General features: G+C 46.7%; 1 protein-coding gene across 1 annotated transcript in view; it reads left to right on the top strand.

The window, feature by feature from the left end:
* The window catches only part of LOC311123664 (SRC kinase signaling inhibitor 1-like), a gene marked incomplete at its 5' end in the record, with an annotated part of 52156 nt that extends 32254 nt beyond the window's left edge, over window positions 1–19902 (top strand). The window contains 10 exons of the mRNA XM_084197908.1: window positions 195–342; window positions 891–1209; window positions 1458–1734; window positions 1919–2067; window positions 3727–3873; window positions 5957–6085; window positions 6727–6816; window positions 6951–8012; window positions 9978–10109; window positions 14546–19902. Coding sequence (XP_084054034.1) covers window positions 195–342; window positions 891–1209; window positions 1458–1734; window positions 1919–2067; window positions 3727–3873; window positions 5957–6085; window positions 6727–6816; window positions 6951–8012; window positions 9978–10109; window positions 14546–15094 — 3002 coding nt within the window. The remainder of the gene's footprint in view (window positions 1–194; window positions 343–890; window positions 1210–1457; window positions 1735–1918; window positions 2068–3726; window positions 3874–5956; window positions 6086–6726; window positions 6817–6950; window positions 8013–9977; window positions 10110–14545) is intronic.
* Window positions 19903–21297: the final 1395 nt, after the last annotated feature.

The raw sequence follows: 21297 nt of genomic DNA, 5'->3' as shown, positions 1-21297 counted from the left end.
CTGATACACTGATCACTCACAGACACACTGTAGGCACTGACTTGCTGTCAATCACTCTCAGATAGTCAATCACAGACACACATCAGTCTCAAACATCCAGATATCACAATCACCACTCTCAGAAATCAGACTCCCATTGTGACTCCTGAGATGATAATATGTAGCGTCGCCTCTCTCTCCCTGTCCCCCTCCAGACCAGTTCCCCAGTCTGCAGAGTAAGATGCGGGTGGTGTTGAGGGTGGAGGTGGAGGCCGTCAAGTTCCTGAAGGAGGAGCCACACAGACTGGACGCCCTGCTGAAACGCTGCAAGAGCGTCACTGACACACTGACCACCATGCGCAGGTACGACCCAACACACTGACCACTATGCTCAGGTACGACCCAACACACTGACCACCATGCGCAGGTACGACCCAACACACTGACCACTATGCTCAGGTACGACCCAACACACTGACCACCATGCGCAGGTACGACCCAACACACTGACCACTATGCTCAGGTACGACCCAACACACTGACCACCATGCGCAGGTACGACCCAACACACTGACCACCATGTGCAGGTACGACCCAACACACTCACCACCATGTGCAGGTACGACCCAACACAGTGACCACTATGCGCAGGTACGACCCAACATACTGACCACCATGCGCAGGTACGACCCAACACACTGACCAGTGACCACCATGCGCAGGTAGGCTACGGCCCGCCACACACTGACCATCATTGATACATCAACACTGATCCAACATCACAGGTAATTGAACGAAGTGTAACTCAGAGCCTGCATTGTCTAGCCACAGCACAACAGCACTGAACACATAATGGCCGATATACAGACTTTACTGGCATCGCCTGACATTGGCTGTGTTTGTGTGGTCAGGCAAGTGAACGAGGGCGTATGGAAGAAGCAGGAGGACTTCCCCAGGCACAGCAGTGAGGACTTCCGTAAGAGTTCTGACTTTGACATGCCCACCAGCCCCCCTCTCAACCTCAGTGACCTGAGGGGCGGCAGCAGCCTGTCAAACTGGAGCCCCCATTCCAGCCACAGTCATAGTCACAGTCACGGCCATGGGCACAGCAACCCCTCCTCTGGCCCCCACAGGGACAACCACCCCCCTGTGCCTCACAAGGGTCGGGCCCTGGAAGAGCTGGCCAACCGCGCTGCTGCTGATAAGGCTGTGTCTGTGGAGGTTCGACTGGTAAGGAACCCTTCTGTTACTCCATTCCAGTCTGTAGTTTTCCGAGTGTGGCATTGGTATGATGATACAGTATATATGGGAGTTGGAGGTGAGTGTGAGTAGGCATGAGTGAGTCTACAAGTGTGGATGTCTGCACATGTGCATGAGTGAGTGTGTGTGTCTGTGTCTGTGTCTGTGTGTGTGTGTGTCTGCGTGCATATACAGTATCCCTCACTGTGATATCTCTCTCTATGGTTCCCCCTTCCCAGGCAGCAGAGCGGGACTGGGAGGAGAAGCGGGCCAGTCTGACCCAGTACAGTGCTCAAGACATCAACCGTCTGCTGGAGGAGACCCAGGCTGAACTGATGAAGGCCATCCCAGACCTGGACTTTGCTGCCAAGCAGATCAACAAGCCCTCCTCCAACACGCCCTCCCAGTCTCAGACCCCCCAGAGCGGGGGAGGGACCCCAGAGCACCGCCCTACCAAGCCCCAGCATGCTACACACAAGCTCTCGGGGAAGGAGCCTGGCTCCAGACGTGGCTCTGGTAAGGATACATCAGACCTCCCCTTACCCAACAGAGGTAACAGTAGAGCATTGGGGGTTTTGATGTACTGATGGGCAGCAGTGTTTTGTCACATACTCAGCTCATGAATGTGTTAGTGATGGCTGTGAATGTACTTTGTCCTGTTCTCTAACGGGTGCCCATGGTACTGCCCTCCCTGCCACAGATGTAGAGCAGCTGACGGTGACTCGGTATCGCACAGAGAAGCCCTCGAAGTCGCCCCCTCCCCCGCCACCTCGACGCAGCTTCCCATCATCCCCGTCTGGCCTGACAACCCGCAGCGGAGAGACCCTTATCCCCGGCAAGAGCCTGAAGGTGACAGAGCATGAGGCATGGATGTACAGTGGCTTGTCTTACAACCTGGAATTAAAATGGATTTTTGGGGGGTTTGTATCATTTGATTTACACAACATGCCTACCACATTGAAGATGCCAAATATGTTTATTGTGAAACAAACAAGAAATAAGACAACAAAACAGAAAACTTGAGCGTGCATAACTATTCACCCCCCCAAAGTCAATACTTTACAGAGCCACCCATTGCAGCAATTAGAGCTGCAAGTCTCTTGGAGAATGTCTCTATAAGCTTGGCACATCTAGCCACTGGGATTTTTGCCCATACTTCAAGGCTAAACTGCTCCAGCTCCTTCAAGTTGGATGGGTTCCGCTGGTGTACAGCAATCTTTAAGTCATACCACAGATTCTCAATTGGATTGATGTCTGGGCTTTGACTATGCCATTCCAAGACATTTAAATGTTTCCCCTTAAACCACTCAAGTGTTGCTTTAGCAGTATGCTTAGGGTCATTGTCCTGCTGGAAGGTAAACCTCCGTCCCAGTCTCAAATCTCTGGAAGACTGAAACAGGTTTCCCTCAAGAATTTCCCTGTATTTAGCGTCATCATTCAATTTTGACCAGTTTCCCAGTCCCTGCCGATGAAAAACATCCCCACAGCATGATGCTGCCACCACCATGCTTCACTGTGGAGATGGTGTTCTCAGGGTGATGAGAGGTGTTGGGTTTGCGCCAGACATAGCGTTTTCCTTGATGGCCAAAAAGCTCAATTTTAGTCTCATCTGACCAGAGTACCTTCTTCCTTATGTTTGGGGAGTCTCCCACATGCCTTTTGCTTATTTTTTTCTTAAAGCATTTGCTTTTTTCTGGCCACTCTTCCGTAAAGCCCAGCTCTGTGGAGTATACGGCTTAAAGTGGTCCTATGGACAGATACTCCAATCTCTGCTGTTTTCTTTGGTCTCTTTGTTGCCTCTCTGAATAATGCCCTCCTTGCCCGGTCCGTGAGTTTTAGTGGGCGGCCCTCTCTTGGCAGATTTGTTGTGGTGCCATATTCTTTCAATTTTTTAATACTGCATTTAATGGTGCTCCGTGGGATGTTCAAAGTTTCTGATATGTTTTATAACCCAACCCTGATCTGTACTTCTCCACAACTTTGTACCTGACCTGTTTGGAGAGCTCCTTGGTCTTCACGGTGCCGCTTGCTTGGTGGTGCCCCTTGCTTAGTGGTGTTGCAGACTCTGGGGCCTTTCAGAACAGGTGTATATATACTGAGATCATGTGACACTTAGATTGCACACAGGTGGACTTTATTTAACTAATTATGTGACTTCTGAAGGTAATTGGTTGATCTTATTTAGGGGCTTTATAGCAAAAGGGGTGAATACATATGCACGCACCACTTTTCCGTTATTTATTTTTTAGAATCTTTTGAAACAAGTTATTTTTTTCATTTCACTTCACCAATTTGGTGTATGTCCATTACATGAAATCCAAATAAAAATCCATTTAAATTACAGGTTGTAATGCAACAAAATAGGAAAAATGCCAAGGGGGATGAATACTTTTGCAAGGCACTGTATATTCACACAAACACACACACGCACTCACACACACACAAACACACACACACACACAAACCTCCTGCCTAGTTTCTGATCTCCTCTATGTATGTGTGGGAAAGTCGGAGACAGAGGAGGCAGAAGCACAGAAGCCCCATGTGAAGCTACGACGGACAGTGTCTGAAAACCCCCGTCCTGCGTCCACCCCTCCCACTATCGCCTCTGGAGACAAGGAGGGAGAGGAGGACAAGATCGCTGCTGAACTGGAGGTACTGGTATACCAGCTTCATAAATAGTGTATTAATAGTGTTAGCAGAGATTATATAGTATTAGTATAAGTGGTCCCTGAAGGATTTTAGGTAAGGGTGCAGGGAATGGGTAATGTTACTGAAAAATGACACTTCCTCCGCTTCCCTAATTTTCCCTAGAGCTTGTAGCTACACATGCCCATACACACACACACATACACACACACACACACACACACACACACTCACACACACACACACACACACACACACACACACACACACACACACACACACACACACAGTGATACACACTCACGACCGTTGTAGGCAGTGGCGGCTCCTGAAAAAATTCTCAGGGGGGGCAATTTTTCTGATGATTTAGGTGACCTACACACATTTTAAAAAAGATATGTCCAGCAACAACATGAAGACAGGGGCAGCATATAAGTCAATACCAGAAGCATTTATTGACTGATCTCAAAAGTGTTGGCTTACCAGGGTTGGTGGAGCCCTCAGTTTCATCTTTGCCTCGCAAAGCTAACTCAAACACTCCGCAAAACTTCACACACTGGATTAGCCGGCTGAGGATGTGGCGGTTCTTGCTAATGTCGTAGTAAATATATTTGTTATAGTGAATATGGAATATGATATGTTGAGTAAAATGTTGTGCTAAGATCTATTTAGGTCAGGAGCTGGTTATAAGTTCTGTTCCTATCCAATAACAATGGACAAAAGGGTCCTATCTTGTCAGCCTTGTCAGTTTCAGTTCTCCAGTAAACTTGTGATTATCAACACTAACCTCATCGTTGTGGCGGCGGACAGCTAGCCTGTATCCCTCATCCAGTTGAGTGGGAATGTTCACTCTCCCCAAAGCAGACAATCTCAAACAGCTATCCATGTGGGTCTTTGACAGCTCATGTTTCTTAATCTTTCCTGAAAGATGGTGCATGTCCGTTACACACCAGTCGCTGTCCAAGCGGTGCTGTCTGCCGTGCCGCCTTCAGGGTGAAAGAGTAAGCAGGGGGTAGCAGAAGACTGCATTAGCTACATCGCAGCCTGCTAGCCAGGTTTTTCGTTCGTACCAATTTTTGGAAAATCCTCGGGTGTAGGACTTCCCCCCTTTAGTAGAAACCTGTTGAATTATTAAATTTGGTCTGGGAGGTCCTAATTGTTTCGTTGCCAATTTATCTTCATTTGTTCGCCGACAAAAAGGAACTTCTTTCAAAGACACAATCGAGTTGCACTGAAGCCTAGCCATTTTGACAGTAATAGTGAATTGATTGACGCTGCTACCCGCTCTTTTCTTAGTTACGTTCATGGTTATGTTACGTATGACGAAAGCGCGTAAGTGCAAGCCCTCAGAAACCCATAGAGATTGTATTGAAAGCTCTGATATTTGAAAAAAATAGATTTTACATGGGAGTCTATGACAGACTTCTGGGCGATTTTCAACCTGACTGAAATCGCCCCAAAAGGGGGGGGGGCCATTTGAAGCACGACTTTAGCCTGATTGGACATTTAGTGGCACTGTGGCAGATCAGACGTCTAGATTACAACACTGATAACTACTGTTGCCGTGATATAATTGATTAGAAAAAAAATCCCTTCTTTTTCCCGTTTGGCAGTGCGTCGCAAATATCGCCATATTGAACACACCGCCCCTGGTTGTAGGCCTCATTAGCTGGCTGCTTGGTGTGTTAGAGTGGATGGTCACGCCAAAGCAGCAGGTGCCATATGTCCTCCACACCCCAGGCCTCCTCACTGGGACAGAGAGCTCCAGTCACTGTGGGCCCAGATTACTGCAGATCACACAGCTTAGTCACACACACACACACACAGCGTGTCACCCAGAGCTCACAGACAACCCAGCCTGGCCACATGGACAAAATGGAGCCTTGGGTTGTGTGTTTGTCTTTCTGTTGCCCTGCTGGCCACAGTGAAACAATAAATGGGACAGATATATATATTTTTTTACTGTAATTTTAGATAGACCAGTTATGATCACTTATGTTGATATTATGGATGACTTATCCTAATTTAACCATTATTTGCATTATTTCAACTACCACCCTCCCCTCCCTCCTACCCTTCCCCTGGCCAGCTGTTTCAGAGAGCCCCCCTCGGGCTCAGCCACCCCCCTCCCCTGTCCCCGCCCAGTGCCCCACGCAGCAGGACCAGCGTGCCTCCCTCCAGCCTCGACCTATGGCCCCCAGGGGCACAGTGCACCAAGGTAACGCCCTCCCTGACCTCGCGAGGGCTTGTGTGGACTGCTGCTTCCTGAGACTGCCCTCAACTTCCTCCTTGCCCTCCTCGAACTAACACTTCCACCCCTCTACCCCCTCCCTCAAACACACACTCCCATGTTCCAGCCCTGATCTCTACCCCCCTCCCAGAGTACACAGTCCCATCCTCACCTTTGTCTCTACCTGCAGAGTGCTCTCCACAGGTTCTCCTGTCACACACAGCAGCTGCTCACCAGCACACAGACTGTACACTGACCCTATTCTGCTTGGTGTTGTAGGGATAGTAAAGGAGGTTGTACTATTGTTTTAAATGCAGCCCCTTGGTCCAGCACTCCCCCTGTTCTACACTACCAGAACACACCCCTAAACACACTGTCTCCAGACAACACCATCTCTACAGCTGCCCTCCCCTCACACATCCTGTACCAACACACACTCACGAACTGATGGAGTGATCACTCACAGATACACACAAACACTCCTGTGACTAGTGACTCTCTGTGTTGATTGCAGTGCTCTGAAGTGCATGGATGTGTGTGTGCGTGTGGGTGTGTGTGAGAGCGTGTAAGTGTGTGTGAGTGCGTGTGTGTGTGTGAACAGTTGTGAAACTCTACACTGTGTCTACCAGCTGTCTAGAGCATCGTTGGACTGCTCTGGCCTACAGTGGAAGCAGGGCAGCTCAGAATGCACTTCCAGCATACTGGCATCACACTCACAGGTTAGTGCCCTAATAAGAAGTATTTTATAACCACTCAATTACCATTACACTGTTTAGAAAATAATCATATTTTATCTTAATTAATGTATGTTGGAATATTACTTCTATTCACCCATTTTGTTTTACATGCACAGAGCATGGCCTTTCCTGGTCCGTCCTTCTCTCCAGTCCCCCGGATTGTGTTGACAGAGTGCGTGTCAGTTCCACTCTCTCCCTCAGAAGGCTTTGTCAGAGACTTGACACAGGACCATCAGACAGTCCCCCAGATCCAGGTCTCTAAAGGGAAGGATCCTGTCAGCCAGGCCCAGAGGAAGCCCTCTCGGCGGGGGAAGCTGAGAATCCAGGAGTCCTTTGAGAAGGAGGAAGAGAGGGAGGAGAGAGAGGAGCTGTCCTTGGTGCTGACTGAGCTGGAGGTGAGGGTGATGTCACCCTCGGAGGCCCAGGAGCTCAGCAGGACCATGGGAGAGGCTTTACAGACACTCACCATCCCACCTCAGCCTTCAGAGAGAACCACTGAAGCCTGTCTGTGTGGGGCTCCACTACTGGTATTCTTCAGGGAGACTGTGACGGTCAGAGAGGCCTACAGGCAGCTGCAGTTACTGCTGGGCAGGGTGGAGGACACAGGGTCATCCAAGGCGGTCCCCAAGCCCAGAGCAGGACCTTCTCACAGCAGCCTGAGCAGCAGCCCCAGTCTCCTGGGTTCCAGGATCACTCTCTCCCCTGAGCAGCAGGACTCTCTGAGAGAGGCTCTGAGGAGAGGGGTGGAAACAGGTGAAAGGAACCTGACACTACCTCACAGCAGTGGAAGAGAGCGCATTCTAGCCACCCTTCCGGAGCCCAGTAAGGACTCTGCAGAAGTAGCAGTGAAACCCAATGTGTCTGCAGGTTTTGAGGAGAGCCAGGCCAGGGAAGGACAGGGACAGAACCCTTGGAAGCGGGGACAGGACATCAGGAGCAGCACCTACAGGAGGCTGGACAGCCTGGAGGAGACCATCCGCGAGCTGGAGCACACCCTGCTGGAGCTCAGTGGCCATCCCACCACAGTTCACCTCTCCCCCCCCACACTCCCCACTGACACCGCCCTGTCAGAGGCTCCAGACCCAGCCCAGACGCCTGGCACCAGCACCCCAGAGACCAAGAAGCCCCCAGTCCCACCAAAGCCCAAACCCTCCTTCACTCCTGCCATGATGACCAAGGTCTATAACATGCACCCCTGCATAGACTCTGCTCTTTGGAGGGCATGCACTCACTTCTCTCTATCCTCTTCTCTCTTTTTGGCTTTAAGTGTTCGTGTTGCAGTTTCTGCTGAAGCGTTATATTGTCTTCCTCCAATTCACTCCTACCTGACTGCACATAACGTACCAACCTCACGTGGAGTTATACCTCACACCTCCATTGAACCTCTCTACCTGCCAATTCCCACATAGAAGTAATCTGTTGTCTGCTCCCTGTGAAAACTGGTAGATTTTGGCCGTCCAAACAGAATGCTTTAAATGCTGAAGGCTTTAAATCTTTAATCAGTTCAACTCAAAGGGGCCCGCAACAGATGCTCTCCTTCTCTGTACTGTGATTAGTAATGGGGCTACTGCCCTCTTGGAGAGGGGCTGTTAATTGTCTTTTTATTGTTCTACTGTTTCGACTCTGTAAACCAGGGCAAGTCCAATCTCTGCTGCAATAAACTGTCATTTCTCTTTCGCTCCCCTCTTTATTTCCCCCCTCTCTTCACGTCTTTGTCTTGTCTTCTCATTGCACTTTGCTGCTTCTCTCGTCTCTGTAATCAATGACCAGTTACCTGCATCATCAACTATTACAGCTTTACCTTGAACAGTCTTTAGGCTTATCGACAAACTAAATGTTGAGACTGGTTTCCAAATTGGTCTGAAACTGAATACAGACACAAACTGTTGTTTTCATTATCCCATTGTAATTCATTAGCACAGGGCAGACCAGACCTCAGAGGGCTCGTTGCATGCTGGGAGTCTGAGTTTGTCACGTCACCTTTAGGTCAAGATACTTTGTAAAGCTCCCAAAATGAATAATGATGATAGATAGAGAGATAGAGACGGACAGGTGAAGAGGTAGAGTGTAGCACGGACCACCATGTTGTCTCTGTGTGTAGATAAACTCTCACCCACTCCAACTCCATCCATGAGTACCAAGCTGCAGTAGGGCTGGCTGTCAGGGACCATTTCTTCTCCTTGCCATTCAACTGGAGAAACAGGTCCCATGGGCTTGGCATGGGCTTGGCATGGGCTTGGCATGGGGTTGGCATGGGGTTGGTGTGGGGTTGGTGTGGGATTGGTGTGGAGTTGCAGAGTTTTCACGCCTTCTTGCATCACCCTCAGTACTGTAACCACCACTGCCTTTAACTGGGTCTCATTAGGCCAATCAGATCCTTCATCCAGGTTCCCTACTTTACCCCCGAATGACTCATATTAGCATACCATACTGGGCACTCTGTCTCCTGTAATCATATGCACTGCCTTTCCTCTTAGCTAATGTGCATGTGTGGAGGGGGTTGGGGAGTAGATAGGATGTGCGTGCGTGTGTTGGTGAGTGAGTGCGTATTTTCTTTTTGCATATTAGAGGTAGAGAAAATGATTGAGACGACGACATCATATGATGGAGCCCCTGGTGCAGCCACGCTACGCAACACCACTTTGAATTGTACATTTCCATATTCTCCTGTTTGTCAGATCTTCTGTAGCGCTGCAGCCTGTGTGTAGTGATATAGTGATATGGTGATATAGTGATATAGTGAAAGTCAGTGGGGTGGATGATAGGGAGTTATATCAGCGAGAATATAGTGTACACCCTGATCTTAGGGCTTTCAGCAGCCTGCGGGCTTACTGGGTGAGCGCTTCTATTGAGTTGGTATATGTCTGATTACAAGGAATGAAATGTCAATCTGTTAGTGTTCTGTGACACTCATACTCCCATCTCTCCCCATCTCTCCCCATTTCTCCCCTTCTCTCCCCTTCTCTCCCCTTCTCTCTCCATCTCTCCCCTTCTCTCCCCTTCTCTCCCCATCTCTCCCCTTCTCTCCCCTTCTCTCCCCTTCTCTCCCCTTCACTCCCCTTCTCTCCCCATCTCTCCTCTTCCTCTTCTTTTGTCTATTCCCCCATGCCCTCCTCTCCTTCTCTCCTTCTCTCCTTCTCCAGGGAGGGAACAGCTCTTCAGCTGTGGGTAAAGTCCACTCTTCGGCTGCTTCCAGACTGAAGCACCTGCAGCAGAGCAGCACAGAGAAGACCAAAACTGGCAAGAGGGAGGACTTCCTCAAGGGCCAGCAGCAGGTACTGTATTCTAGTCAGACTGATCATCCCCCTACCTAACCGACCCCATACCCTACCTTCTGGTCACACTCCCACTGAGACGATACCCCTGCACAAGGTAGCTTATTCCACTGTTGTATTGGAGGTGTACCTACATATCTTGGAGCGACTTCTTAATCCATAGACCGTCTATGGATTAGCCAGAGCTAATACTACTACTAGGGTCCTGTTTGGAAAAGGGGATATAGCTAGTGTACAGAATAGATAGTGTAGTGCACTAGGGACCTGAAGGTTTTGGCGCATGTTGGGTTATAAGTTAGAGATGCAAGGTGGCCCAGGGGAGACAGGGAAATGGAACTGTTCAGACGTGTCAGAACAAAGTCAAGCTGAGAGAGAACTTTCTTCTCTAGTGCTGTCAGGAGTCATGTCAATGAAGTAAGCTTTAATGTCAATGTTATTTGAAAAATACAGGAGCACTGAAGTGCACCTAAACCCCCTCTCCGCGCTAAAAATACTTTGATAGGGAATTCAGAGAAGGAGCCATTCGTGTGGATCAAGAGCGAGAGGGGGATGAGAGTGTGAAAGAGAGAGAGAGAGAGAGAGAAGCCAATAAAGCCCTTTGAATTGAGAGAGAGAGAGAGAGAGAGAGAGAGAGAGAGAGAGAGAGAGAGAGAGAGATGTAGGGAGAGACAAAGAGAGATCCATGTATATATAATATATATATATATATATATATATATAGAGAGAGAGTTGTTAGACTGTGCTGCCTAGTAGCTATATAGGCTATATAATATAGCTATATAAGCATGGGAGGAATGTCTCTAATTCCCTTGTCTCCCAGTGTAGGCTGAGGCTAATCAGTACCCAGTTGTGTCAGTGTAATCACTGATTATTCAATATGAAGCGCACAGTGCTTCCCCTCAGTGTGCTCCCTTCAGCTCTCGCTCGCTTTCTCTCTCTTCCTTCATTTTATTCCTTCATTGTTTTCATCCCTTTTATTTCTTGTTCTCTCAATTTTGCTTTCTCTCTTTTCCCACCTCTATCTTTCTCTCTCTCTCCCCCTGTGTGCCTCTCGTTCCCTCCCTCTACTTCCACTCTGTGTGTTTTTGGAAAGCTGTAGGGTTGGAGTGGCCTCCTTCTAGCCCACTGAGAGGAAAATGAATCCCATTATTTCAGAATGAGGAGACAGGATCTCAGCGCGCTCCCTTTGTCCGCAGACTGTTGCAAACAATTACACTGAAAAGAGGCTGTGTGAAAAACTATCCCTCGTCCAAAGAAGGAAAGACGCTCAAAACAATCTCCCTCAGAGTCAGCACCAAGCCATCAGTTAGGATAGCGCCAACAACAGTAACAAAGACATTACTAAACCCATTTCAGAGCATTTTGAATCAACATATGGCTTCAATCGCAGAAGTCAATCTCCCCACTACTCAATGACTGACAGCAGGCTGTTTGTATGGGCAGCACATGCCATGGATGTCTGTCTTCTCTCGTTACTCCACCTCAACACTGTCAGATATACCTATACTATACTGCCCAGGCTACTGTGCCAACCAGGTACCTATCCACCAACCATGTTAGTTGACCCATAGAGCTTTAAGGTGCCCCACTAGTTTCCCCACTCCCATAGAGTTGTAAGTTAGTTGCCCCACTCCCATAGAGTTGTAAGTTAGTTGCCCCACTCCCATAGAGTTGTAAGTTAGTTGCCCCACTCCCATAGAGTTGTAAGTTAGTTGCCCCACTCCCATAGAGTTGTAAGTTAGTTGACCCACTCCCATAGAGTTGTAAGTTAGTTGCCCCACTCCCATAGAGTTGTAAGTTAGTTGCCCCACTCCCATAGAGTTGTAAATTAGTTGCCCCACTCCCATAGAGTTGTAAGTTAGTTGCCCCACTCCCATAGAGTTGTAGATTAGTTGCCCCACTCCCATAGAGTTGTAAGTTAGTTGCCCCACTTCCATAGAGTTGTAAGTTAGTTGCCCCACTCCCATAGAGTTGTAAGTTAGTTGCCCCACTCCCATGGAGTTGTAAGTTAGTTGCCCCACTCCCTACTGATGCTGTTGTTTTGACTGACACCCACCCAGACATGCCCACCGTGGCTGTCCTCTCTACTGGAGCCACAGCTGAAGGTAAAGAGGTCTCTTCTCTTCTCCCCTCCCCAGAGATGACTCCTGACCCCAAACTCTTACATTGACCCTCTCTCTCTCTGGCCATCACTCTCTCCTTTCATATTCCTATCTTTCTCTTTTTGTCTCTTTTCTGCTTATATCCTCAGTGGTGTTATGAATAGACGTTATTGGTGGTGGGAAAGCTTTCATATTTGTGTTATCTGTCTGTACTATGTGTTTTCTCTGTGTGTGTGTGTGAGAGAGACTGAACAGGGCATTGTGAGATGATACTCAGTGCCGTTGTGCCTGCGCTTGTTGTTTGGCACTGCTACAGTACCAGGAGACATCACGTCAGAGCGTTCCAGGCGTGAGAGCATTTTTTAAATCACTGAGCTAATATAAGAACAGACAGTTCAAAGCCACCATTTCGCTCCGTTTGCCTTGGCGCAGATCAAGGAGGCCATGACAATGGGAATCCTTTTCATACCGCAAGCCTCGATTTCCATTTCCCATTTCCATTTTGCTTCTTATTACTTCTGGCTGTGAAGCAGGCTAGTTAAGGGGGGGGGGGGGGGGGGGGGGTAGTAAAGGCCAGTCCCACGAGACAGTCTTTTGGCAGGCAGCTCTGAGCTTCCGGAGATGAGAGGAGGCTATTTTACCGCACTAACAGACCAGAATAAATGTTGCGGTAGCCAGGCTTGAGAGAGAGGAGAGAGAGAGGGTGTCCTCAGGCAGAAGGAACAGCACCAGAGGTACTGGAGCACCAGCCAACAGAGTAGGTTAAAGCCTCAGAGGCCACACAACACGCACCTGCTGTCCAACCAACCACACAGAACGAAACCCCTCTATCCCCACACTAACACCCTCCAACCACTCAACATGCAGGGTAGAGTAGAAACCTCTCTCAGAAATAGTGGGTGGCCTTTTTTTGGAACATTGTGGAGGAGAACTTTCGCCATATGTTATTCAAGAGCAAATTATTTGCTATCGTGGATAGAATTTAAGTTAGTCTATTTGATCGGTGTAGTCAAAGTCACCTCTAAATAAACGATGACCTTTGATATAAAACCTGGTATGCAGAGTTATTGCTCTCTCCCAGTGTCTGGGATGGTTACATCAGACTCTTCCTTCACGTTACACCTCTCATCCCCCAGCCACAAGCACAGATGTCTAGACAGGTGTCATCAGCCAGTGGCACTGATGTAGGACTGATCACAGAGTAGGGGACCCTCACACATTCGTGCTCTGGCATAGATCTGGTAGCGTTTGGCACTGCCTGTCTTCTGCCAATGCCCTGGCACTGCCACTGGGTCTGCCACATGCCTCCAGCCTTCCTCTATGAGAGAGACTGGCTGCTGGCAGACTGCTTTTACAGACAATACACCCCATATACTGTATAATGTCCACAGTGTTACCACAATGTCTCACTGCCAACACAGCACCATCTACTGGTGTACTCCAGCATCACACAAAGGGGAATGTGATGCTGTTCATTTAACGTGTTTTGCATTTTTAATGACTTGGACGTCCATTAAAAAAAACTGTCAAAACAGTAACGGAAAACAGCAGTGTAACCCCTGTACACTTCTGTTACATTTTCACTTCAGACTGTTGGTATCATAACACAAAAAAAATATGTATTGTCGGTTTTTAACCTCCATTCTGTGTAGTTGGCACTCTTGGCTAGCATCAACATCTGCTGATACTAACCTGAATTTCCTGTGTTTGTCTCTTGTTCTCATCTCACCCCTCCTCCCTCACCCCCCACCTCTCACCCCTCCTTCCTCACCCCACCCTGCCTGTGCCTCTCTACACCACCTGTTCCTGGGGCACCACCACCACCTCACCCACCACCCTGTCACCTGTGTGATACTCCTGGGCCACCCTGTGCCACCCGGCCTGCCCCTCCACCTGCTCCTCTGTGACCTCTGACCCTGCACAGTGAGTGAGGGACAAGCCTGTGCCCGTGCCTGTCCTCTCCAGACTCCTCCTCATCACCAACCACCTGACTACAGAGCTGCATCTGACTCCCCACCCCATCCCCTGCTACTCCTAGTCCACCCCCTTAAGCCCCCCTCCCCTCTGTTGGCTTAACATGGGTATTGGCAGAGTCTCTGACTCCTGTACCCTCTCACGTCCTACATTGACCCCACAATACACAGGATATCTACCCTGTGTGTGTTCTGTATGTTTGTGAATGTGCATGTCTGTGTGAATGGAAGGGTGCTGTCGGGGACCACTACCAACTATATGACTGTTCTCTCTTTTTTCATTTATCTTTTTCCCCCTGAAACATTTCCAATTTTCCCCAATTCTCCCTGTTCCTGGTCTGTCACTGGGTCTGACCCATAGGCCCTTGGGAACAGCAGCAGCAGTATTGAGCCCCTCCTGTCAGGCACCAAAGCTGACAGTTTCTCCGGCCGCCTGCCCTCCTCCAGCTCGGCCTCGGCTGTGTTCGCCCCGGGTCTAAGGAAGTATCCCCAGGAGGGAGCGCTGTCTTCCCTGACAGCCTCCTCCAACCAGGCCAAAGCCCTGCTGGCCAGCCTGTCAGCCTCCAGCCTGAACGCCGAGGCCCTGCTCCTCTCCTCCACCTTCCGCCAACACCGCCTCCTCCGTGAGCAGCAGCGCGCCTCCTCCCTGCCCCTGGCCAACGGCCGCTCCTCCAACTCCACCTCCACCTCAACCACCACCTCCTCTTCCTCCTCCTCCACCTCCCCCACCTCCACCACCCCCACCCCCTCCTCCTCGCCCTCCTCCCCGACCCCCCTGACCTCCCTCAACCTCTCCTCCCTGGGGCTCAAACCTGGTGGCCGCAGCCTGCAGTACTCCGGCTCCAACAGCTACAAGGAGCGTGGCAGCAAGACCCTGCCCAAGCCTGTCTCCCCTAGCAACTCACAGTGAAGTACAAGAGGATGGATGAGAAAGAGGAGGAGCACCATCACATGCCAAAACTGAAGAGCAAAACAAGCAAAACAAGCAAAACATATCAGTGGGGAGTTCCCCAGAATATCTGTAGGTATTTCTCAGAGTTTACTTTCTGAGTGTCACTTTGCTGCTCTTGGTCTCAGTCCAGCAGCCATAATCTTCACATATCTCTAATTATACAGTACAAGAGTTGATGAGACATTAAGTGGAGGTGCACTGCACTCCTCCTTGGACAGTCTGGTGGTTCCTCTGTGGCTCTCCCACTCAGTAGTACTGACTGTTCCCCAGACCTCCAGAGAGAGAGCTCAAAGATGGGCCTTGGCCTTCTCTCTCTCCCACTGCCTTGTCTGTTCCAGTCTGATCTGGTCTGGGTGGACAGAAAAACAGTGCCAGTCCTTTATGAACCCTCAGTCCATCATCGCACCATTTGCCAAATCTTACTGGATGGAACCTTAGTGGAGTAGATGTAATATCTAGACTGTGACTTATATTATACAGAGTAGAGTTGCAATAATCAACGAGTACAGTACAGTAGTCGTGTGTGTTCAGAGTTATACCAGTCTTATTCCATCACCTGGCAGAATGTGAATCTGTGGAGAAAAACGAAGCTAAACCAAGGTGGTGGTTTCCATTCTGGGACAGTTTTCTGTTTGTTCCTTTCTTTATTTCAGACTTATTGCATCACCTCTGTAGAAGTCTAAACTGGTGCTATAGTTGTCCCTGTTTTGTAAAGAGCTTACTTGAATGAAACGGCTCCCATTCAATGTGACTGTACATTCCACTGTATATCCAATACTATGTCCCTGGAGTGGCTTAAGGCCTCTTCTCTCCAGTATCTGATTCCATTCTTACCCTTGTTCTCTATTAACACAGCAGTTTGGCAATGGAAGAAAAAGCCAGGGAGCTGCTTTTGTTGAAATCCTCTGATTTGAGAGTCTGCACACAATTTTATCACCCGCAATAGCACATTATAGGAACAGTAATGTGATATTACAGTAGATCAATTCTTTAACGACTGAGCTGGTACATGAAGAAGGGAACAAAGGAAAACAAAAATACATCAAAACATTGAAATGGATCGTTAAAGAATGTAGAATGAGTAGACATGAATGATGTATGACAATCAGGACGTATACATAGTTGAAGGGTTTTGCCTTGGACTGGCGTTCCCTGCTGCAGTGATTACACTCCTTACTCAACACACGCTCATGTGATCAGGCACAGGCATATAGCAATAGATGCATGCACACTCTCCAACACGCCAGTGAGACGGAGATCCACCTAATTGTTAATGGAAAGCACAGTCTCCAGTTGTATTGAGTCATAACTTTTGACTAGATTGGCCATTTCTTTATTTCATGACTGTAGAACCACTGATCGTGAATTAACCCACACCGTTTTGATAATGCAGTCTTTTTGGTAGTATTTGATTTGAATGGTTAAAAGACACAGAACATTAGAGAGAGAAACAAGAGCACAAATGAATTCTCTTCTGAAAGGGACCAGAGATATGGACCAGCTGGTGGAGCTCCCCTCTGATTATTTACAAGACATGCTGCACAATGAGTTTCATTTTGGCTTGTGTGTATTTTCAATATTTGCTCTAGCTAAAACCCACAATAAGTTTAACTGGACCTCCCCCTGACAGAGAAGCTGGCTTAGCCCACAGCTGTTGGTTGTGCAATAGTAAGGTTGCCACTGGAAATGGCTGCTTTTTTCTGTGTGATAGATGTTATGGAGAATAATTTGGTCCATGTAATAAAACGAAGGCAGATCCAGGGTATATGAGTGTTCTCCCTTTAAACCGGAGTGCTTACGAAAATATCACCGGCTCCATTCCTGACTTAAGAGCTTGGAAGTGTTATAAGGATAAAACAGACTTTCATCAAAGACGTGTCAATGTTTCCCTGCTGTTAATCTTACGCCAGCAACCACTCTGAAGCTCTCTTTCTTCTGTGATGCGTCACCAAGGCGGCCTAGGGGGTTTATGGCCGTGTGTAGTCGTACACAGTTCATTCAGTTAATTCTTCAGTTGTTCGGTAGACAAGTGCGTGAAATCGATTCATCGTGGCATTGAGATGAAAACAATTGCTTGTGAAAGGGGCCGGTGTCAAGTGCAAACAGCTTGATGTGGGTAGATTGGTTTTGGTTTTCATGTTTGAAGGCTAGTGTAATAACAAAGGGCTGGGAAGACAGGTTCATCTGGAGGTCACTGTTTAACACCCTTTTGAGTTTAAGAAGGCTATTCTTTTTTGCACCTTGCTATCTGTGCTGTCCTTGGGGGGAGATGTGTCTATGAATCAAACCCTTCTTGGAAGAGGTTCCCATTGGGCCTGTATTTCTGACTGCCATGGTACTGTATTATAATTGCACAAAATGATCGATGTTGCAATTTCCCCATGAGAGCACAGAATGGACCTATCTGCATGAACCCTCTGGATCTTTGGTTTCGTTAGAGACCCACCAAAGACATGTTCTTGTAGGCTTATAGCAGTACAGCTCATGTGCACGTTTGTCTTTGCAGGCGGAGGAACCTTGGTATGATGGCACAAATCAGATCAGTGGCTCCGACAACACATTACTGTAAAGATCAGAACAAAGGGCCACATATTGGCCTACACACACACACACACACACACACACACACACACAGACACAGACAGACAGACAGACAGACAGACAGACAGACAGACAGACAGACAGACAGACAGACAGACAGACAGACAGACAGACAGACAGACAGACACACACACACACACACACACACACACACACACACACACACACACACACACACACACACACACACACACACACACGAGTATGTCAGAATGTGGCCGTGGCATTGCAATAAGCACACCCTCTGTTCTGTCAGCGAGAAAACGGCAACCTCACGGAACGCTGGCTGCACTGTAGCAATGCAGGACTCAAGCCCTGGGTTTTATAAAGTGAAGCCAAATGAAAGAAATTAACTTACTCATGCAGCTCCACACTCAAATCCATAACTCCCAGCGCTGTATTTGCGTCTGGCAGGGTGATGGGGAGGAAGGGAGGAAGGTTTTCACACTTCGCTGCTTTTACACTGGAAAGTCCCTGATGAAACCCCAAGACTGCGTGACAATGCTTTTTTTGAATCACCGTAACACTAGTGTTATTGGACAGGAGATTTCAATATGGCAGAGTCTTGGAGGGGTTTATTGGTGGTGGGGATGAGGAAAGGATGGTGGCGAGTGGAGACACTCATAGTGAAAGCCCCTGGCAATCAGAGAGATAATTCATGCAAACTTTAAATGAAAAGTAAAATAATTATACATTTATAAATATATCTTCGTTAAGATGTTTGTGTATGATATTAATATAATTGTGAAGAAAGTGTGATATATAGGCCTAGATTAAATTATTATAATGTACAATTTAAATCATCCTCTTTTTTGGATTTATATGAGTAGGCATTTTATACAGACTTTCCTTTTTAATTCTTCAAGAGAGATACTGTATTTCACATCAGCAAATTATTTATTCATAAGCAGAACATTTTTATATTGATTTGAAAATATTTATCTGTATAGAAGACAGGTATGTAATATACAGTGGAGCTCATTTTTAATTCTGGGATATTTTTATGAGCACTATTTTTAACAGTTGTGTGAGTTTCCTCTTTTGTTGGCCTGCTGGCCTATACTACTGGTATGTTTAGGAAGAGGTTGCCCCTGAGCTGGTCCAGTACAATGTCTGCTCCCACGCCTCCACTAGCTAACATTCATTTTTGAGGTAAGGGGAGCTGTTCCTAGACCTGTTCTTAGGGCCGTGCCTTTTCTTTGGAACTTCTGTTGGTTTACTTAGGATGGTATTAAATCATTATGGCCCAAAGTTATTAACAGAGAAGGGACTCAGCATTGAATAAGTCATTTAGGTTTCAGTGACCACCAAGAGCGCATAACGCGGATAGATATGGAACGTTAGCTTTTTCTTCTTCTTCATCATAATCATTGTCTATTGAGACATGTTTGGTTATGTTTTTAATAAATGAAACAGACATATGTGTATTGTTTTACTTGCTTTCTGTGGTGTGTATAGTACTGTATGAGGTTTTTACATGAATGTGTGGATGTTCCAAAATCTTGGCATCGAGAAGAAAACGAAACAAAATTATATTATAATTATATGTAAATAGACTGAGTAATTCCTAGAAAGTTCAACAAAATATTATGTCCAAAATAATGTTTTAATAATAAAAAGATGATGGATACAAAGGTATATTATAAAACAATGCATGTATATTGTCAAGCAATCGCACAGTGCAGTTGAAAAGTGTTGTCTACATGTTTTCTTAAAAAACAGAGCGAGAAAGAAAAAGAGGTGTACCACTTTAAAGGTTTACAGCGGTAGAGAACCAGACCCTTTTTATTATGGATCTTTCTGTGACACAGGCATGTTCAGTCTTACTGTGATCAGTGATGCTATGGTGATGATGGCTAAGAGTGAGGAGTGTTCCCAACCATTCAGAACGATCCAGAATGCTTCAACGCACCTTCACCAGAAAAACCCACCAATTACGATCTCCCACTTGTAGAGTAGTGTGATATAATGAACAATACAGAAAATAGATCTATGTAGATATAAATACCTACTGACACTGGAGATACTCATTTATCAGTGTGGATGCCATGATATTCTGTGAGAAATGTGATTTTTTTTTCTGTGAGAAGACTGGCAGTTGAACCTGCCTCCTTTTGTACATACTTGCTGTGGTTCTGTGTCTAATAAAGTGCAGCTCTCTTGTACAGTCGTGGAGTCTGGGTTTTGCTTTATCGTAGACAGTAAGTTAATCTTCTTTGCCTTTTGGGATCAATAAAGTATCATCTCAGTAGGTGGACGCCCACATGTCCAGCGGCGGCCCTCAGACGTGTCATTGTAGTATTGTTAACTGGGTATGGAATGGCCTCTCTGTTCATCTTCCCTGGGGCTAGGAGGCTGTTTCATTTACAGACATAATGTGAACACTCTGATATGATTACAGGGCACATTGTCTTTCTAATGGCATGGCTTGGCAGGTCACGGATCCACTCTAGGGTAAGCAAGTAATTGAGTCATGAATTTGGGGTAATACAGTAATGTGAAACGTAATTTTTATTTATTTTAAAAAATGTACTAATTAAAAGATGAACAAAACAAAAAAGTATAGTTATTTTAAAAAGCTAAATGGATAATGGTTAAACATGCATAGATGTATTTCTATGTTACACATTTGCTCATGACGTATAGCTTAAACTCTGTGTTCTATTTGCAGAGTAAATTCATATATATATATATTTTTTTTTTTTGGGGGGGGGGGGGGGGGTGGATCAGCTTAATATTGCAGATAGATTGTATCTTCTATCAATGTAATTGTCTGCATCACTTCCAATCCCCCATGTTTTTTATATATATACTCCCCTTTATTACTTTTCAACCCCGCCATCCTTTCCCTACTTGGAGTAAATTAGTGAACAACAATGCCCAGGCCTCTACTTCCGGTCTATACTTACTATCTACACCTTATGGACAGAGTTAATTTTACAATAATTATATTATATTATATATATATATATATATATATATATATATATATATATATATATATATATATATTTATATATATACAGTGGGGGAAAAAAGTATTTAGTCAGCCACCAATTGTGCAAGTTCTCCCACTTAAAAAGATGAGAGAGGCCTGTAATTTTCATCATAGGTACACGTCAACTATGACAGACAAATTGAGAATTTTTTTCTCCAGAAAATCACATTGTAGGATGTTTTATGAATTTATTTGCAAATTATGGTGGAAAATAAGTATTTGGTCACCTACAAACAAGCAAGATTTCTGGCTCTCACAGACCTGTAACTTCTTCTTTAAGAGGCTCCTCTGTCCTCCACTCGTTACCTGTATTAATGGCACCTGTTTGAACTTGTTATCAGTATAAAAGACACCTGTCCACAACCTCAAACAGTCACACTCCAAACTCCACTATGGCCAAGACCAAAGAGCTGTCAAAGGACACCAGAAACAAAATTGTAGACCTGCACCAGGCTGGGAAGACTGAATCTGCAATAGGTAAGCAGCTTGGTTTGAAGAAATCAACTGTGGGAGCAATTATTAGGAAATGGAAGACATACAAGACCACTGATAATCTCCCTCG

The sequence above is a fragment of the Coregonus lavaretus genome (assembly GCF_964263955.1).
Source record: "Coregonus lavaretus genome assembly, contig: HAP1_SCAFFOLD_1387, whole genome shotgun sequence".
Lineage (NCBI taxonomy): Eukaryota > Metazoa > Chordata > Actinopteri > Salmoniformes > Salmonidae > Coregonus > Coregonus lavaretus.
This window is presented reverse-complemented; position numbering and strand designations above follow the sequence as displayed.